This window comes from Vespa crabro, chromosome 21, assembly GCF_910589235.1.
Source record: "Vespa crabro chromosome 21, iyVesCrab1.2, whole genome shotgun sequence".
Classification (NCBI taxonomy): domain Eukaryota; kingdom Metazoa; phylum Arthropoda; class Insecta; order Hymenoptera; family Vespidae; genus Vespa; species Vespa crabro.
Genome location: NC_060975.1, coordinates 3159327 through 3178953, shown reverse-complemented (window position 1 = coordinate 3178953; position 19627 = coordinate 3159327). Strand labels below are relative to the sequence as shown.

Sequence of the window (19627 nt, the reverse complement as noted above, 5' to 3'; positions counted from 1 at the left end):
ATGTTAAAGAATATATTATATAGTAAACTGCGCTCTTACATATTAATTATGAATTTATATATCATATAAAACAAAACAAATCTAATAGTTTTAGCGGAATTTGTTAAATTAATTAAATTGTATGCTTATAACTTAAACGAGTAAGCATACTGCAAAAAATATCGATGAAATAAATTTTGATGATATAAATTTAAAAATATTTTGAAATACTTCATCTGAGTAACAAATGCTTATATATTTAATACTATGGTATTTTATCATAAAAATGGAATTATATTTATAAAGATAATATTTTAAAGATTACAACTAATTTCAATTCAACAATATTTTCTATTCAATATATCAAAGATATGATTATATCATAAAGAATATTTTGTGACAATTTGTAAAAAATTAATATAATGGAATTTTTATAAAGATTAAGTCATTTAAACGTGTTTAGTTTTACTATTTTTGCATCATGTTATAGCATATGTACTAAACATGAATATCACTTTAACAATTTATTATAAATATGTGCTATAAGTATTATATCTTGTACTTTGATCATTTTTTTTTTTTATATAATAAATCATTTTCAACTATTTATTATTTGAAACTTCATTATTTACCTTGAAATATTTTAAAAACATTGTTTAAATTAGAATTTTATTTCACATCAATTATGTTTTATTAATATGCAAATAATTATGTTTATGAATCGTAATTACTTTGCGGAACAATTCAAATAAATACCTTTATAACTACATAATTGTCTACATACTTAAAGAATGTTCTTATAACGTTAGGAAAAAAAAAATATATATATATATATGTAATAAAAGAACATGTTCCATTCACTTACTCTAATAAAATTCATTTTTGCCCAGTGATATAATGGAGTGAAATGTAGTTGTATATGCTCAGTTCAGAAATATTTTTCACTTGTATTGTAAATAATATTATTATCATTACTCATATTCTTACGTTCTATTTAATCTTATTAATTTTATAGATGTGGTAGTCTATCAACTTCACCCATTTCAGTAAAAGTTTCATCATCCATTGTATAACTCAACATAAATTTTAGAGATACCGATTCCTAAAATAATTTAAAAATATAATTATATTACTTAGTCATGTGCTAAATAAATGTTCATAAGTTATCATAGTATATTACCTTAAGAGGATTTGCAATTAACATAATTTGTGTAATTGCTGACGGTGGAAGAAATGGATTATGTGCTGGTAATTCTGTACCAGAAGGAGGTTGAAGTCTGCACTTACATTTCTTTACATAAATAAATAATAACAAAATATATTATAAAAAATAGAATTATATATTAGAATAAGAAACAGTTGAATTTTTATCATATCATTATTTTACCTTAGGTACTACTGATTGAAACAAATAATTGCTAAGCGGTTTAGTATTTTTACTCATTGTTGTAACTACTATTACAGAAACATCTGGTCTTGGACTGTCTTGTGCGAAATGAAGTACTACTGTAATACCATTTTTATCTTCTATTACTGTTATAGGAGGATTTGTACCTATGTTAACAGATATAATTTATCTGCATTTATAATGTAAATACATACATTAATAGATTTTAAATATTTCTATATACCTGGTTTAATATCTTGAAGATTTACATTAATATCAGTTAAAGGCTTGATTGCTGGTTCAGAATTAACAGTTAATGCTGGTACGTCACTTACTTTCATCAATGTGTTTTCTTCATCTGTTTCAATGTTTTTACTTTTGTTACGAGATTGTGATATATCGACTAATGTATCATCACCATTAAGAAAATTTGTAGATATAGAATCATTTTTCATTTTTTCATTTTCATTTTTAATTGATTTGTCTACTATATTGTGCTGTGTCATATTATTATTTGTAGTAGTTAAACCTATTGAATTCTGATGATCAAATTTAGGTTGGAATTTTGCGACATGAGCTAAAGCCATTTTTCTATAATAAAAAAAATATAAAGATTACAATATAAAAAAGTTATATTAAAAAAAATAAAAAAAATATTAATTTTATTATTAATTATATTATTGTCACTAACTTTCCATCCAAAGATGACTCTTTTGCCATTTTATATGACAAGCTCTGTTTAAGGAGAGATTCCCCTAACTCATTTAATTCTTCTAATGCTCTGGCTTTACTATCCATTTTTTTTACAGATGTATCAACGTTATCATCAACTTTAACAAAATAAAATGATAATACTTATACTTCATAAAATATTTAGTTATAATCGTTTAATAAATCTACATACTTTTCTTTCCATTTTGTTGAACATTTATTGGATCCATTATCATTGGCTCTGGCATTAAAATATTTGTATCCGTAGTTAAAGAGAAATCCATTGGCTTTCCTAAAGAATTGAAAATATCTCCAAGAACTTCCATATCCGACTGTGAATGTGTTGCCGTTGTATTATTAGTTCTATCTGTATTTGTATTCAAAGTACATTCAGAAATAGCAGCATCAATTGGAGAAGACAAATCCAATAATGATGGATCATTATTAATATTTGTTTTAGTAACTTTTTGGCCAAGTATTATCACAGCAGTATATTTATCAAATACTTCACCCAATGCATCATTCGCTGCGAGTACGTCACCTAATATAATCAAATATATAATATTCATATCTTATATTTTATATAAAAAATAATGTAAAAACAATTTTTCATTATTATATATAAATATAGTTATAAATTGTATAAAATGCTTAACAATTGAATCAATATTATTGAATATATTATTATTTTTAAAAATAATGAAATATTTACCAAGCATTTCTTCATTGTCCTGAGTTTCATTAGCTAATCTTAACACAGTGGGTTTTAAACGTTCACATGCTTGATGAAGTTCTTTCATTAATTCAATATCTTCAGGACTTGTTTCATTTTGATTGTATGAATCTAACATTTCAGATAATAATTTAACATTATTATGAACTGATTCCAATTCCATGATCCTTCGTGAATTCAATTGTACTCTTCTTTCGTCCTACAACAAAATATAAATTGATATATTTGAAGAGAAAACAAAACAAAAATATAGACGCCGCATGTTTTTATTTACCTCTTTCACCATAGTTTTAATCAATCTATTTGCAGCTTGTAAATCGCCAGGATTTTTACTTTGTAACAATTTCTGCAACAACTTTGATTTTTCCTCGTCCTCAAATATCGTATTTTTTGCTTTTGGTATTTTAAAGACTTCATCTGTATTACTAACAATAGGTACTGAATCCTCCTATAGTTTTATATTGTCTTAATCTTTAGACATTTCATTATTTCATAAGAACATTTTAAATATATAATTAATATGACCAACCTCTACGACTCCTTGCTTTCTAAGCATTTCATAGGCCTCCTTAATTTTTGATTCTCGTGGATACTCTTTCGTCCATAAGTACAAAAGTTGTAATACTTTTCGACGTACAGCCACAGGAGTTTTATTACCTAAATATTTTGGCGAGACAAGTCTTATCATTTCGTTCAAAAAGCGAAACTTTCCAACTTCTGCATGGAAATTTGGTCCGCATCTTCTCATACAAGTATCTAATAACTGTATTAAAATAAAATAAACATATAAAATAAATTGTTTAGAGGAAAGCTGAAATCAATAATAAAAATATACCTACTGTAAGAGCTTGAAGAGCTTCAAATTCATTAGATGATTGAATATGTGTTGCTAATAATTTACTGCCTATTTGAATACCTTCCGTTTCCTTCATAACCATAACACAGAATGCTTCAATGGCTGCTATATCAGATTTTTGATTTTGTGGATTTGTAGCTCTTTCTATAAGATATATTTAATATATTTTATAATATATCTTTTTTACAAATAACTAAATGTTATGCAAATTGAAATATAATAATAATAAATAAAATAGATAGAAGATTTAAATAATATAAAACAATTCTTGTAATTATATAAAAATTTATTTTGAAAAATAAAATAATTCTTTAGTACGTACGTATCAAAGCTTCGAGACTGGTTGTTACAACATCCATTTTTATTATTTTGTTTACTCGATTAAATCTGTTACTACACAAATATCTCAATGACAGATAAAATAATACAACCATGTCATCTTGATTCACTTGCCGAATAATCTTTTTTCGCCTTTCAAACAGAGACTTTAAGTATATAGTATGGTAAGTTATTATCGATTGTATATTTCTCTTATTCTTCAATACTCTGTCATATCAATAAAGTATTTGTTAGAATTTCAATAATATTCTTTTCTTATTTCTATTGTATAGCCATTGTCGATAATACTTTAGTAAACAGCTGTTCTATCACCGAATCAAAGATCGCTAGAGATAGATAAATTACAAGAAGCAGAGCAGCTAATGTAAACGTCAAAAATATTACTACGCACAAACACACATACACACGCTCATGCACGCAACAAATACACGCACATTCAAATACCCCAACAATTTTAATTCAATTACATATAAAACCATTTGTTATTAACTCTCTCAAAAATTGCTTAACCTTACACATTGTATTCTCTAATAAATATTATTTTTTAATCGACAATCGTAAACTAAAAATTAGAAATTATTTCATATTAGTAGTTCATATTCAAGTTTCTAGTACATTCAAAGTTAAATAACAAACGTATACCAACATAAAAACATCATAGGAGTTTTGGATAAATATGAAAAGAAATAGAAATTTAAAATTTAACTTACCAAAATTCTTTAAACGACGATCGGTAAAGTGTATAGAAATTTTTCAAAAAATTTGAACATGAAAGGAAACAGTATAGATCAACATATTTTGTTAAGATAGTACATAAATAATATAAAAAATGTTAGCTTTCACTTTCTGCCTTTATATAAAAGTTATTATATATTCACTTAATACGAAATAAAAGCTTAAATTTTAAAGAATTTAGAAAATTATTGAAATTTATAAATTATTATAATTGTTGTTTAAAAAATACTCCCTAGATTTGTACTCTTGTTTAACGAGGAAATATGATCAACAAGGATGATACAATTTTTGTATAAAAATTTTATAGCATATAAAAATTACCAAGTTGATATTTTTCTAATCTTTTATCATCATATAATTTGTATAAAAAATTAATTTGATAATTTTTTAATCTTAATAAATTATAAGTAGCAAATTTTTTATTTTAATGGAAATATGCCCGCAAAGTATCACGTTTTTGCAAATAATTAGTTCATAATTTTATCAATAGTTGGCGATCTCTTCAAAATGCAGAGACGAATCTAGCATTTTTTAGGCCTGCATCTTTTTGCTCATCGTATCAAATTTTTTATTTTTTATAGTTTCATTAATCTCATTAATGTTAATATTATTTAATAATAATTTCTTTTTTATTATCATCGTATTGTTAATTTGTTTTTAAAATATATGGAAAGAAAAATACGTGGAAAAATAAAAATTACCGACAATATCGTTAATTTTTTTTGTTCTTTCTTTTTTAGATAATCGTCATAAAAAAGATTTTTTTTTTTTTTTTTTTTTTTTTTTTTTTTTTTTTTTTTTTTTTTTTTTTTTTTTTTAATTAAAATAAAAAATATATGTATCAAATTTTCAAGCTTTTTATATTCTTCAAAATGTTAATTTTTATTTGATATTTTTTTCATATAAAAAATATTTTTACAATAAGACACAATCTCTAATCTAGAAAAAACAAAGAATCTACAAAACAAATATTCGATACTAATGAATAGTAAATAAAATAACAAAATAATAATAATAATAATAATAATAATAATAATAATAATAATAATAATAATATATCATATGATTATATAAAATTTATATTTGAAAATTGTATCCAAAATTCTATCAAAAATTCTATCAATAATTTTTAAAATAGCATAAGCATATTTTACAAGAATATCTTACATGAACCAGTAAGCAGAAATAAGTTCCAATTTTGTTATTGTCGCAGATAAAGATGTCAATTATAAAAAAAGATTCATTGTAATAAAGTAATAAAGTAATTCAATATTAATCCTTTGGATTGACTTTTCTGGTAATACAACTGCTTGATGTATGATGAATTTTTATGATAAAGTAAAAACTATATTTCTCCTTTTGGAATTAAATCGATTTTTTAAAAATTAAGCAGAGAAATAATCATTACTGTACATTTAATACATTTACAAATTCTCACTATATGATAATAAATTTCTGCATACAATATTACATAACAATGCATTTGGTAGATAATGGAAGATACATAAAAGAAAAATCATATTTTATTCATTCTAACAAGACCTTATCTAAAATCTTTTATTTCCTAATTATTCTTTAGTCTCAACATTTCTTTTTCTCTATCTTTAATAGAATTTAATTACAAGTATTTGGTATAATATTGCTATATATACATGTGTATGTATATATATATATATATATATATATATATATATATATGTGTGTGTGTCAGAAAATATATAATTTTCGTTTAAAGCAAATTATCTGGTTAATATAAAATTTTTTTTTCTAACGAATATCAAAATTATGATATAATATATCTGCATTATCAACATCATACAGATGCCCTTATGACACCAGTATTTTGTAACGCTCCTGCACGTTTACGCTGTTATTACTCGCTGGTATCTTACATATATGTGTATTAATGGCACATGATAGAGATTCCCTAACCTGTATAATGGAAAATGTCATTGGATATAAACAAAATATTTACTGCTATAATAAAACAATACAATAAGAAAATTCATGATTGAAGTCAAACCATTAAATAGAATCGGCTTAATTCAAAGGTATTATTGAATCGTTTACGATAGAGTTGTTTGTGTTAAACGATCATTTGAAATAGAAATATACTAAACCATTATTGTAGAAATAAATGTTATAAACTTGGAATAATGACTAATTCGCCGTTTCTTTCTATCTCTCTCTCTTTCATCTAATGTGAATGTGATTATTTTTCAAAAGAACAGAAATATACAAAAGAAAGATCTATAGAAAGGAAGACTCGACAAACTGGTAGGGGGGTACCTCTATAATGCGCCATTAATGTACCCTGAATATACCTCTGCTATATCTAACAAAATTTTAGATACATATTTATTACTTAGGAGTGTTTCGATCAACATACTTGTCTCGAAGTTCTCATTCTTAAAAATTTATATAAAATTCTAATTCTGTATTATTTTAACCTGGTTATAATGTATGTTGTGTACAGATGTGTTGTGGCCACGTGATAGAAAAAGACTTCATATTATTGGTTGCGTAGTCACTAGTGGAATAATCATTTCCTGCGCATGTACGCTTCAGATTTTGCAACAAAGCGAAGTTTCTCAAGTTACGCGTTGATAGTATTTGTGGAATTAATTAATGAATTCTCACTATCAATATTTGAAAGGAATGCTACATAATGTATAAAATTATGAATATAGCGTAACAACGGTGCCTGTGGACTCTCGAATTCAGGTTAGTTTTAGTTAAAAAGTTTCGAGAATAAGTAACTTAACCTAATGTGTGTTGTCAATCGTATCTTATACGTATATAATTAGTTGGTAGATAACTTTTGTAATTTACTACTTATGACAATAAAATAAGTCGATTTATTTATTTTGTATTATTTTTTTTCTTCAAATGTTTGATAGTATCTCGTTTGAATCATTTTTGATATTTTAATTTACAGATTAACATTCCAGTATATGTTGGGGCGCATTTATTCACGATAGCTGTACATGCTTTTAAGCCCTACATCAAACAACACGACGCTACACCGGTGAGTTCCAACACAAAATATTGCTTGGTAGTACGGCGGACACTCAAAGCCAACTAACCATGTCTGTACAAAGTGTTGCTCTGGCATCTCTCACGGCCACCTATACCGACTCGGAGGGCGAAGACGGGGTGGAAGACGACCTTCAGGAGAATTCGAACACTCCCCAGGGGGCCGCCCCGCATAATGCCCAAGTCGGTCAGCCCCAGGCTCTCACCAGTCCCAAATCTGGCAGATCAGCCTCAAATAGTCCCAACGTTGCTTCCAGTGTTGGTGGCAAGTCTAATAGCAACTTGCCGAATGCGCCCACCTTAGTAACTGATGTAACATCGAAGGTGCAGAGATTGGTTTCATATTTTGATGATGCAATAGTTTCCGACGATGAAGGAGCTGTGCCGATGGTGGTTGAGGAACAGCCTTCAGAGAATGGAAGGCCTTCCTTGACTACCGAGCAGTCTCCCTCGTGTCAGGGAGAATTAGTTTCAGATGGAGAAACAGATCCTTATGGAGTTATAATACCACCTGAGCCGCCAGGTCAATGTCCACCGGAATTACAAGAAAAAATAACAAAACTTTTTAGGAAAATGGAGAGTGGCGGTTTAGATATGAATAAAGTCATACAACAAAGGAAAGACTTTAGAAATCCATCCATTTATGAAAAATTAATTCAGTTTTGTAGCATCAACGAACTGGGTACAAATTATCCTCCAGACAGATTTGATCCATTTAAATGGGGCAGGGATTCTTATTATGAGGAATTGGCCATGGTACAAAAAGCGGAAATGGACAAACTTGAAAGAGCTAGAAAGGAAAAAACAAAAATCGAAATAGTGTCAGGTACTGCAAAACGACCAAATAATTCTTCCAGTACAGCAGAAGAGGATGCTAAAAAGAGAAAAAGTAAGTGGGATCAAGTGGCAACTGGTGCCACTGTATCGGTAAAACCCACAGTTTTATTGTCTCAACCAACTTTGACCACGTTAACGTCCTCTGCAACCGGTACGAAGGCAACTGTTATATCAGCTTTTGGTTCACTACCAAAGAAAAGACTGTAACATATCGTGTAAATTTATTGTAAATACTATTTGTTTAAAACAAATACTTTTCATGTGTTTTTTACATTTTTTGACTTAAATTCACATGTTTACAACTCGTAAAGTGTACATCGAGCGTATCTCGTTTTATTTTTCTTACATGTGATTATACAGTACATCAGCTTTGCGATATTATCTACTAATTTTTATTTCAGTTGCATGATATAAAAGCGTAAAAATTTGATCGGAATTCCTATAAATCTTTAGGATTTAATGCACGTTGAAACATTAGATGATATTGTTTTAACGATAAAGATTTATGTTTCTTTAATGATAAAAGTAGAAGAAGTCTGCGTTAAATAGTTGATATTGTATCTATCCTATAATCGGCCAAAACTTGCATCTGCGTTCAAATTGCACAACCAATAATAATACATTCTTGATTTTCAGTTTTTTACCAGGAGATATGCATAAATTATGTATATAAATATCACACAAAATCTGTATCTAAGCATCACATCAAAATATGAAGTGTGATCATAAGATGTTTTACATATGAACCTATATGCTTAGATGCATATCAAATATTCGAGGTTGTTAAATTGTAATATTGTGGTTCGTAGTATCAATGCAACAATAATATTAAGATACAGATACAAAACTTTGGAGTTACGAGAATTTTCTACAATGTAATAATAGGTAACAAGATTGTGTGCAAGATTAATTGCATTTTTTTTTTTTTTTTTTTTTTTTTTTTTTGTTCAAATGTACTTTCTTATCAATATCCGAACTGTGCATTATACAAAGACATCATTGTACATATAAAAGAGAAAGTTTTCAGTACTTACTTACTCATTTCTGTAACGTATACCACATTCATGTAATCTTTTATACAAAAATTTAACAGCCTTTCAAAGTGAACAAAAAATATATATCTTCAGGTTTAATTATATATCCATGCAAATACATGGGCAAATTGTACAAAATATTTATCATCATGAGCTATGTGTATTTATTAATATATGGTTAAGAGAGAGCAAACAGATTTTATATATCTTTCGTTTCTTAGGCTTATTTTTTCACGTTGATGCAAGTAATTGAATGTGGTATTTTATTGTAGATGTGTTTTGTATACACAATTATCTTCAGTCAAAATGCCATAGTATATAAAGAGATCAAAGTCCTATTTAAGACCTCTTGTGTGGAAAAAATTAGAAATTACAATGTAGAATGAGAAAAAGAATCTGTAAACTCTGCATTTCCATTTTGATCAGTAAAACTGTATTAATTTAATCGCCAGTTTGGAAGGTAGGTGTTTATATCTTCTTTTTCTCTTAATCTTTGGTCCACCGTGAGAACTATTGTTAATAGTAAATACTGAACACCAAAAAATTATTATATATGTCTTATAAGGATTTAATGTTGGCCTAAAAGTATTACTGACATTTCAAACATTACAACAAATGAATTATTTTCCGATTATATATTTGAATACGATCCATTATGTTCATTAAAAATTCGATGAGCTATAGTATTTTAATTTATTATAAATTGATTCTCTTTAATTTTGAAATATCAAAAAAGAATAGAACATTAATTGTTCAGTTATAAATGATATCTTGTATGAATCTCTTGTACTGTCAGTTACACTTTCAGGCAGAACAACTATATTTTTTCAAAGTTGTACCATAAACTGTTACACCCATTCTATAACAAAATTATACTACTGCCGCGATTTCCAAATTTGTAATAATATGCTGCAAAGGACAGTCATGAACGCGCTACAGTTGTTCAGTAAAAACGATATTAATAAATGTCGCATAAATTACTTTGTTCTATTATAATCACTTAGGTGAACTGTTTGTAAGAACACATGAGCTTGTTTTCAGTTCAAAAACCTAATTATTATTTGTATATTAGATACGAAGAAAAAAGAAGAAAAAAGAAAACAAAAAGAAAAATTAAATATAACATAATGATGTTATCAATTTACAATTTATCATTTATTACAGATAAAAGAAATAAAAAATTGTGTATAATCTTTTACTACTTGACTTGTAATAACCAAGTACCTAATATAAATAGCAGATAATCATCAATCAAATATTAAACAGTATTTTCGCGTTTAATAATCAAATAATGATAAACTTATTTGTTTAGTAACTTACTCGTAACACGCACGCGCGTGTGTATGTATATATGTATGTATATATGTATGTGTATGTTAAAATTGGCGGTGAATGTAAATGATAACGCGCGATAACAAATAGAGCGCGACGTGCGCATGCGCGCGCACTGTTGCACCCGCGAACTTCATTAACTTCCGAATACTTCGGAAATTTTCATCCTCGTTATGCTTCTCTTCGTTCTATCTCTCTTCCTCTAGTTTTCAATATACATATATATATATATATATATATATATATATATATATATATATTTATCTTTCTTTACGATCAAGGCAAACGACGTGAAGTATTGAACATATATTTCAATTGGTTGGTCAATGGCACGTTCGTGAAATCTTTGAACCAATCAGAACATCCTTTCTCATGTAATTCATTTGAATCGGTGATTGGCTGAAAGCTTAGCTGCATGTCACTTGTGATCATTCTTCTCGTCGAGAGAAAGAGAGAGAGAGAAAGAGAGTACGCACCCATGTTTTCCAAGTGATGTGCATACACGGATCTCTCACGGTGAAAACCGCGCGGCTCATCAACACGGAAATACACAAATAGATAAATAGAAGAGCGTACCTTGAAAAATAACTATTACCAATGTCGATACGATTAAATCGTCAAACGACAAAGTGCGCAATGTTTTATTCGTGAACGTGAATAAAACAAAAGAAGAAAGAATAGAAGAGTAGAGAAGTATTAGAAGTATAAGAAGAAGAGATAGAGAGAAAGAGAGAGAGAGAGAGAGACAGATTGAGAGAGAGACAGAGAGAGGGAGAGGAAAGAGAGAGAGATCGCTATAATTTGGCCGCACATCGGCTGCTGCCTTCACCGCCGCATGCGTAATAATTACTTCTTATTCTCAAACTCGATCGAAACATATTATCCGACCGAAGAGCACTCTTTGGGCTCTAGAGGAAAGAGGAGATGCTGTAATGGCTGCCGTTTCATGAAATGAAGGTACCCAGCCAGTTTTGTGGTTCCACGATGGAGGAGAACTCCAGTTCTGCGTCGCAAAATCACAACGGTCAATTATCTGGTAGTGCTAACGTTTCGCTCACTAATAATAAGCATCAAGGCAATGACAATGGCAGTAATGGTGATGCCAAAGATCAGAGACCACAATACTCCATGCCTGGTATTCTGCATTTCATTCAACACGAATGGGCTCGTTTTGAACTCGAAAGATCACAGTGGGAACTTGACAGAGCTGAGTTTCAGGTAAACGTTTCTTGATTTATTTCAATGAGAAATTGTCATTCACATACTATTTACTATACTATTACGAATTTAGTATTACTTCACATGTCATATGACAGGACATAAAGAAGTATAGTACACAAAGATCCGCTATAGTATTACTCTTTTCGAATTTTTTTATAATTTTGATATATTCTTTTTTTTCTATTTTCTTGGAAAGTGAAATTTTTTTAACAAATTTTTTCTGTAATATTTTTGTTATCTCTTTATACTTAAGGAAGTAAAAAACTTTGTAATGATGTACAAATCTTGGAATGAAATAATATTTATCAATATTTGTAGAGTTTGTGTTTTTAATTTTCATTTATTCTCATATGTACCGCACGTGAGACTCATAAACTTGGGCTTAATGAGATATTAGAAAGATTAAGAAAGATTTTAATGAGCAGAGATAAAGGAAGATAGAAACATAGAAAGATAGATAGAGAAAGAGAGAGAGAGAGACAGAGACAGAGACAGAAAGGGATATATAGAAAAGAAATAATAGGGGGCTGGAAAGGGAGTAAGAGTCTTTGAAGCTTTAAAAGTTTATATCAAAGTAGTATAAAAATAACTATAAAAAGTTACTTGATAGATAAGAATAATTAACACACAAGTGTTATTGTTGATTATTTGAGATGAAACAAAAGATATTATGTATTTTATCAACAATAATAACATGCTTATTCAATTAATATTTTTTTATAGGCTAGGATAGCTTTTTTACAAGGTGAAAGAAAAGGACAGGAAAATTTGAAAAATGACCTAGTAAGGAGAATAAAAATGTTGGAATATGCATTAAAGCAGGAGCGGTAAGTTAATCAAATTAAACTATGTTAAATAAAAGATTTTTTTAAATCTACCTTTTTATGTAAGTTTCGATAGTATTTTCCATATGAATGAAATCAATATACTTTTGTTTATTTTAATACTAATATAAAATAATGTTATATATTTAGAGCAAGGTATCACAAATTAAAATATGGAACTGATTTGGTCATCCAAGGAGATGTCAAGCCACCTCTATACGAAGAGGGTAGTACTTGCACTAGTACGGAAGGAGGTGGCGGTGGAGGTGGAGATGGAGAAGCACCATTTACGTCTGTTAGCAACATTAGCTGGAAACAGGGTCGTCAATTATTGAGGCAGTAAGTACAATTTTCTACATTGATAAGTATATAAATATCAAACAAAACAAATGTTATATTCCTAATATGATAAGCATAGTACAATTTTGATTAAATATTATAAATCAATTATATTACAGATATTTACAAGAAATTGGTTATACTGACACGATAATAGATGTAAGATCAAACAGAGTACGATCTCTTCTTGGTTTAAATAATAATACGGACTCTGATGATATGAATACACCAGCTCTAAATGGAAATGAGTCATCTGTTAAAGCAAAAAATAATACGCGAAGAACTCCAGGAAAAAAGGTAGAGGTAAATAGCATTATATGTGTTAACTCACACTGTTGTCCTAAATTATTATTCCATCAGGTATCGTTGTACATCAAGTTAATATTTACTACAGTATATTCTTAAAATAAAAGTTTTTGTTAGACGCGTTCTTCTACACAAACTTTTCTTTAAATTCTGGCAAGTTTACAGACATTTATTTTTACATGTCTTGCAGTTAATATTAAACATAATTGATTTCCCTTTCGAAATTACAGCAACAACCCTCTTCAATAGCAGAAGCAATGATATTAGATACAGAAGCAGCTGTTATGGCAAGTTTTGAATTTTTACCACAAACAGATATGGATATGGAAGAAGGTGAAGGAGATGTAGAAGATGAAATGTATGACACAAATATAGAATCTAAGTCAAATAAGGTAATATCAAATTATTATTATTTTTTATTTTTATTTATTTATTTTATTTTTTTTTTTTTCTAATTTAGTATTTTTTTGTAGCAAATATTTTACTTTTATAAAAGATTATAGATTGGTATTATATACAATTTTTTGCATTTTCAGGCATCATTTGTTATAACAGAAGATGTAGATGCTGAAGCAGAAGAAGTATTAAATCAACTAAATTTACTTACTCAAACTGAAGAATCGCCACCACCAGGCTGGAGTTAGTACTATTAAAATTTATTATAATTTTTTTTTTTTTGTCAAACGAAAAAGGCTAATTAAAAGATCTTAATTTATTTTTGCTATTTTATTCTATATATATAGACGCATTACCTAGAGGTTTGCAAACAGATCCAAGGCGTCCCACTGAAGAAGGCGATTCTACCTTGGAATTGGGAGAGTTAGAGCAGTTGTGTGTAAACAATGAAGCAGAAGTATCATACGATGTAAGTTATAACATTTAAATTACTTGTTTTTTCACATGAACTTTTGAAATTGTTACATTTATTGCATAAGTAAGATATTTGAATTATCAAAAGTTATAGAGGAAGGACTCATATGTAAGTTCACATATTTTAATGTGATCAATTAGATTATGTAATAATAGAATAATTTAATTAGTTATGTTACTATTATAATCTTTTTTACATGCAGATGGTAACAACTACAAAAGAAACATTTCGAAAGACATGGAATGCAAAGTATACATTGCGCTCTCACTTTGATGCTGTTAGAGCACTCGTCTTCCATCCTACAGATCCTGTCCTTATAACCGCAAGTGATGACCATACATTAAAGCTGTGGAATTTACACAAAACTGTACCAGCCAAAAAGTATGTTAAATATATATTAACTAAATCATAATGTAAATAAATTGTAAATACATTTTTAAAAGAATATTACAGAATGATAATTTTTCTATTTATTTTTAGGTCAGCTTCACTAGACGTAGAGCCATTATATACCTTCAGATCCCATACAGGTCCTGTTCTTTGTTTAGCTATGGATAGCACTGGAAGTCGTTGCTATAGTGGTGGTTTAGATGGTATGATTCATTGTTGGACACTTCCATCTGCAAATATAGATCCATATGATTCGTACGATCCAAGTGTCCTTAGCCAAACTTTAACTGGGCATACGGATGCTATCTGGGGCTTAAGTATGTATCAGCCTCGTTCACAGTTATTATCTATCAGTGCTGATGGAACAGTGAAACTCTGGAGTCCTCAAAGCAAAGTACCACTTCTTAACACTTATACCTCTGAACAAGGTCCGTAATTTAAATATGTTAATAATATATTATATATTTACAAATATGTTAATAATATATTACCTACACTTTATTTTTCTAGATGGTTTCAATATATTCATAATTTTAATTATTTATAGATGGGATACCAACATCTGTTGATTTTATACGAGACGAACCGCACAAATTAGTCGTGGCATATGAAGGAGCATGCGTGTTGTTTGATTCTGAGACTGATGCTGTTATAGCTCGACTAGAAGCCAATGAAACAAAAGGTGTAAATCGTGTTGTGGCTCATCCAACTTTACCACTAGTTGTAGCAGCACACGAAGATCGACATATTCGATTTTATGATCATCGTTCTGCAACTCTTGCTCATGCTATGGTTGCACATCTAGATGCTGTTACTAGTCTTGCTGTGGATCCTCATGGTCTTTATTTACTTTCAGGAAGTAAGTTGCTAACTTCCATTGTTTTCTAATGTAAAAACACAATAATATTTTGGATACGTAAATATTATTATTTCTTTTTTTTTTTTTTAGGTCATGATTGCAGTATAAGATTGTGGAACATGGATAATAAGACTTGTGTTCAAGAAATAACTGCGCATCGGAAGAAATTTGATGAAAGTATTTTAGATGTTGCGTTCCACCCATCAAGACCATTTATCGCAAGTGCAGGAGCTGATGCTCTTGCTAAAGTATTTGTTTGAAGTGTAAATCAAGATATACATTTCTACTACTGAGCAATTTTTGTACTCATTATTTTAGATAGTTTTGCTCGTATGTATTACACGTTCAATTTTGTTGTAGCATTTATCACTTTACCATTGAAACACCTGTTTAAAAGAGAGAAAAAAAAAGAAAAAACTGAAGTCAAAACGTAGGCTGTCGTGTTATAAAATAAATTCAACATGTCACCACCTTTTATCTAAAACAATAATTTTACATATACATGCTGCTTATTGATACGATTTTCAGTAAGTAGATAATACAACAATTTGGGTTAGTGGAAAGGGGTCTATCTGTAGAATATTAGTTGATATAGTCCTGATAATTAGAGGATAAAAGCCCCTTACCCAAAATCCAGGAAGCACACTGCCGCGGTAGCGTAATATTTATCCCTATGTTAACTATTTATTACCGATATCACAGTTACTGTTGCACAGGTACTGGAGATTAATATAATAATTGATGAAGCTGTTCTTATAAAAATGCAGCAACATTAATCTCCCGTTACATATTTTTTGTGCTACCTTACATATTCAATTCATTAAGGTCAGCATATGTTAACAACTACAGAAACAATAATAATAATAATAATAATAATAATAATAATAATAAAAAATAATAAATAATAAATAATATTAATAATAATAGTAATAATAATATTAATATGATACTGATAATAATAATAATAATAATAATAATAATAATAATAATAATAATAATAATAATAGACATACTTTTAAGATAACTATAATATGATAGATATAATATTAATAACAATAAATTATAATTGTGTGTTTCTCTGTAATATATTGTATTTAAAAATAGACCTCTGTGTAACGTATTATAATTAACATTTTTTATTGAAATTTTTCATTCCGTCATTTTATCATTTGCAATCCTTACAAATAAATTATGTATCTCCCGAGTTGCATGCAATAAACAGAATGAAGAATTAATTGTACGAAGCGTATTCAGGTACTTTTATATATTATTCAACTACATTGATAGATTAAGTAATATTGACAAATTTGTAGAATTGTTAGATTAAAAATTGTACCTCAAATATTTAATTAGATATAGATATTTTTAAATATTATACGAGAAATTAACAGAATTTCTTTGCGACATATTGTATTTAAATATATGCAAATTATAGAAATTAAAATTGTAAAGTAGAAAAATATTTTACTTTAACTTTTGTTGTATTTTTCTGATTGTGGAATAATTAAGATATTCAAACGTTACTTTCTTTCACACACATTTTAGATTATATTATATAATGATTAAAAGTAAGTCTAATAAATATTATAGTTACAAAGATAGAATAGAACATTTAATCTAACACTAATAGAATTAAAGTTCTCTTGGATAAACATAATAATTGTTTCTATTTTTCATTATTTACATCGTTGTCCTTGTGCAAATGTTATATAACTTTTATAATATAACATTGATTTCTTTAAAAATAATATTAATTATAATCACATTAATTTCTTTATATCGTCAAGACATTTATTAGCTTCTACTAGAGATTTCTCATCCTCTCTATTTTTAGCTATTTTTCGACCTTCATTGCAAGCTTTCTTTGCTTCAGAATATAAACCTTTTTTTAAATAGACATCTCCTAAATTAATATGAACTGAACCTAAATGAACCATATCTGGTAATGATTTCCCTAGAAGAATTAAATTAATATTATATTTCTTTAATTAAAATAAGTAAACCTACACATGCTCATATGTTCAATAATTTACCTATTTGTATAGCAGTAGTTAGATATTCAATTGCTTTATCATATTCTTCCATTTTGCAACTTACAGTCCCTAAATAATTAAGTAAATTCACTGTTTGCTCGTGCTCTGTACCATTTACTTTAATACACAAGTTATAAGATTGTTCAAAGTATTCACGAGCATTTGTATATTTTCCTTGAGAAAAAAGCATTTGTGCATACCAATCATAAGTCATAGCCAATAATATTAATATATTTTCATCCTCAGGATTATTATCTAGATGAATTTGTACATTTTTCAAACAGAATTCATAACCAGTCTCAGCTTTTCTGTAAAAATTTCGTAACAAAATTGAATATTTTTCAAATGTTAGTCAAATCAAAAGAACATGCTTACTCTATATCTCCTGTTTGTTCATATATATTTGCTAACTTTAAACTAATATGTATGACTTTCAAATCATCTTGTGTCACGCCATTGGATAATAATCTTTCCAAAACCAACAAAAATAGAGTTTCCGCTTTTTTCAATTGTTTAGTCTCAAATGCAACATTAGCCATCAAATCATAAATGTAAGTAATAGCATTCTGATTTTGTAAAGCCTGAGCTTGTCTCAAAGCAATATGTAACATTTGTTCTGCTTTTTTAAATTCATTTCTCTACACGAAAAATAAAAATATTATTAAAAGTATAATATGATGATGTTATATGTATCAATACATTATTTTATTATATTTAACCTGCATTGATAATATTGAGCGTTTAATTATCATAATAAGTTCTGAAATTTCTTCATCTTCTTCATTAACTTTAAAAAAACTAAAAAGTAGACTACTTAAAAAAAAATAATAATGAGTTATGTTAACATTCTTATTATTGTTATTATAACTTCTATTCCTTGATTCATATAAATATTTGAAATTTTTAATAGGAAGACTATAAGTAAATATTGGTATATTAGTTCTTAAATTATTATTTAATTTTATATGTTTTCCCACCAGGCGCGACGCATTAAGAATCATTTGTCTATAATATATTGCCATTGTAACATTTACACAAACTATTTCATTATTGCAATTATATAAGATCTGTTTACATTTCAAAAGTAATTTTCGTTTGTCATAATCAATAACAACCAGCTTTCTTTATTATTATTAAATAACCATTTGTATAAATATTAGTATGATATCGACATTCGTAAATCATTAGTAATAATAAAATAATGTCATTAGCAAATTTAATGACTTTTTATAATTAATGAATTATGCAATAATATTATTTATATTATTCTTCTATAATTGTGTCTTTAATTTACTACAAAATATTTTATTACACATGTAAATAGTAATTGTATTGTATGAAATTTAATAAATTAAGATAAAACATTTAGAATATTGTAAATTATTAAGGAATCATTTGACTGACTTGAAATCGAAGACGTATAATTATTGTACTTATCAGTTATTATAATACAGTATACATTCGGATCAACAGGTATTGCGCATGCGTGTATGAATGTATTTACTCTCACGTTATTGGTTTATTTGGACATACTTTATTTCAGATTGGACAAATAGAATTTTCTTGCTTCATTTATAATTTAATAAATCAATAAATAAATTTTGTTAATAGATTATATAAACATAAACAAGTACACGTATACAAACATATATATATATATACATATATATATTTAGAAATTAATATATTTTATTAGTTTATTATTTTAATTAATTTTATATGACTATTATGCGTAAAAGATTTCTTACTCTTTTATCATTTTATTCTAAAATAAATGTTAATCGATTAAAGGTAATCAACTATTG

General features: G+C 27.6%; 4 protein-coding genes across 8 annotated transcripts; 2 read left to right on the top strand and 2 right to left on the bottom strand.

The window, feature by feature from the left end:
• Positions 1-612: 612 nt before the first annotated feature.
• On the bottom strand, positions 613-4625 carry LOC124431320 (ADP-ribosylation factor-binding protein GGA3). Its single transcript, XM_046979069.1, has 11 exons — positions 3989-4625; positions 3650-3810; positions 3340-3573; positions 3085-3258; positions 2790-3009; positions 2271-2618; positions 2058-2196; positions 1611-1957; positions 1367-1533; positions 1160-1270; positions 613-1081 (listed from the first exon to the last, which is right to left on the bottom strand). The coding sequence occupies exons 1-11, from the start codon at positions 4098-4100 to the stop codon at positions 989-991; spliced, it is 2106 nt and encodes a 701-aa protein (XP_046835025.1). The 5' UTR covers positions 4101-4625; the 3' UTR covers positions 613-988.
• A 2014-nt stretch (positions 4626-6639) lies between these two features.
• Positions 6640-10627, top strand: LOC124431306 (SAP30-binding protein). Of its 3 annotated transcripts, XM_046979040.1 has the most exons (5): positions 6898-7017; positions 7217-7464; positions 7679-7768; positions 7842-8665; positions 9250-10627. In XM_046979040.1, exons 3-5 carry the CDS (start codon positions 7728-7730, stop codon positions 9327-9329), a joined length of 945 nt encoding a protein of 314 aa, XP_046834996.1. In that variant the 5' UTR covers positions 6898-7017; positions 7217-7464; positions 7679-7727; the 3' UTR covers positions 9330-10627. The 3 variants fall into 3 exon arrangements, with proteins under 3 accessions (XP_046834994.1, XP_046834996.1, XP_046834995.1); XM_046979038.1 differs by lacking the exon at positions 6898-7017 and adding an exon at positions 6640-6791 and having other exon boundaries at positions 7842-10627; XM_046979039.1 differs by having other exon boundaries at positions 7679-10627.
• Positions 10628-11409: 782 nt separating this feature from the next.
• LOC124431303 (striatin-4) lies at positions 11410-16222 on the top strand. 2 transcript variants are annotated; one of them, XM_046979031.1, is made up of 11 exons: positions 11410-12197; positions 12924-13027; positions 13175-13363; positions 13483-13660; positions 13900-14061; positions 14206-14308; positions 14413-14534; positions 14743-14921; positions 15021-15358; positions 15478-15789; positions 15880-16222. In XM_046979031.1, the coding sequence occupies exons 1-11, from the start codon at positions 11931-11933 to the stop codon at positions 16047-16049; spliced, it is 2124 nt and encodes a 707-aa protein (XP_046834987.1). In that variant the 5' UTR covers positions 11410-11930; the 3' UTR covers positions 16050-16222. The 2 variants fall into 2 exon arrangements, with proteins under 2 accessions (XP_046834987.1, XP_046834986.1); XM_046979030.1 differs by having other exon boundaries at positions 11412-12197; positions 13483-13666.
• Positions 16223-16244: 22 nt separating this feature from the next.
• On the bottom strand, positions 16245-19315 carry LOC124431305 (tetratricopeptide repeat protein 19 homolog, mitochondrial). Of its 2 annotated transcripts, XR_006943961.1 has the most exons (5): positions 18542-19315; positions 18198-18460; positions 17823-18130; positions 17474-17743; positions 16245-16632 (listed from the first exon to the last, which is right to left on the bottom strand). XR_006943961.1 is itself a non-coding variant. In XM_046979036.1 (4 exons), exons 1-4 carry the CDS (start codon positions 18842-18844, stop codon positions 17550-17552), a joined length of 1068 nt encoding a protein of 355 aa, XP_046834992.1. In that variant the 5' UTR covers positions 18845-19314; the 3' UTR covers positions 16903-17549. The 2 variants fall into 2 exon arrangements, 1 of the variants encoding a protein (XP_046834992.1); XM_046979036.1 differs by lacking the exon at positions 16245-16632 and having other exon boundaries at positions 16903-17743; positions 18542-19314.
• Positions 19316-19627: the final 312 nt, after the last annotated feature.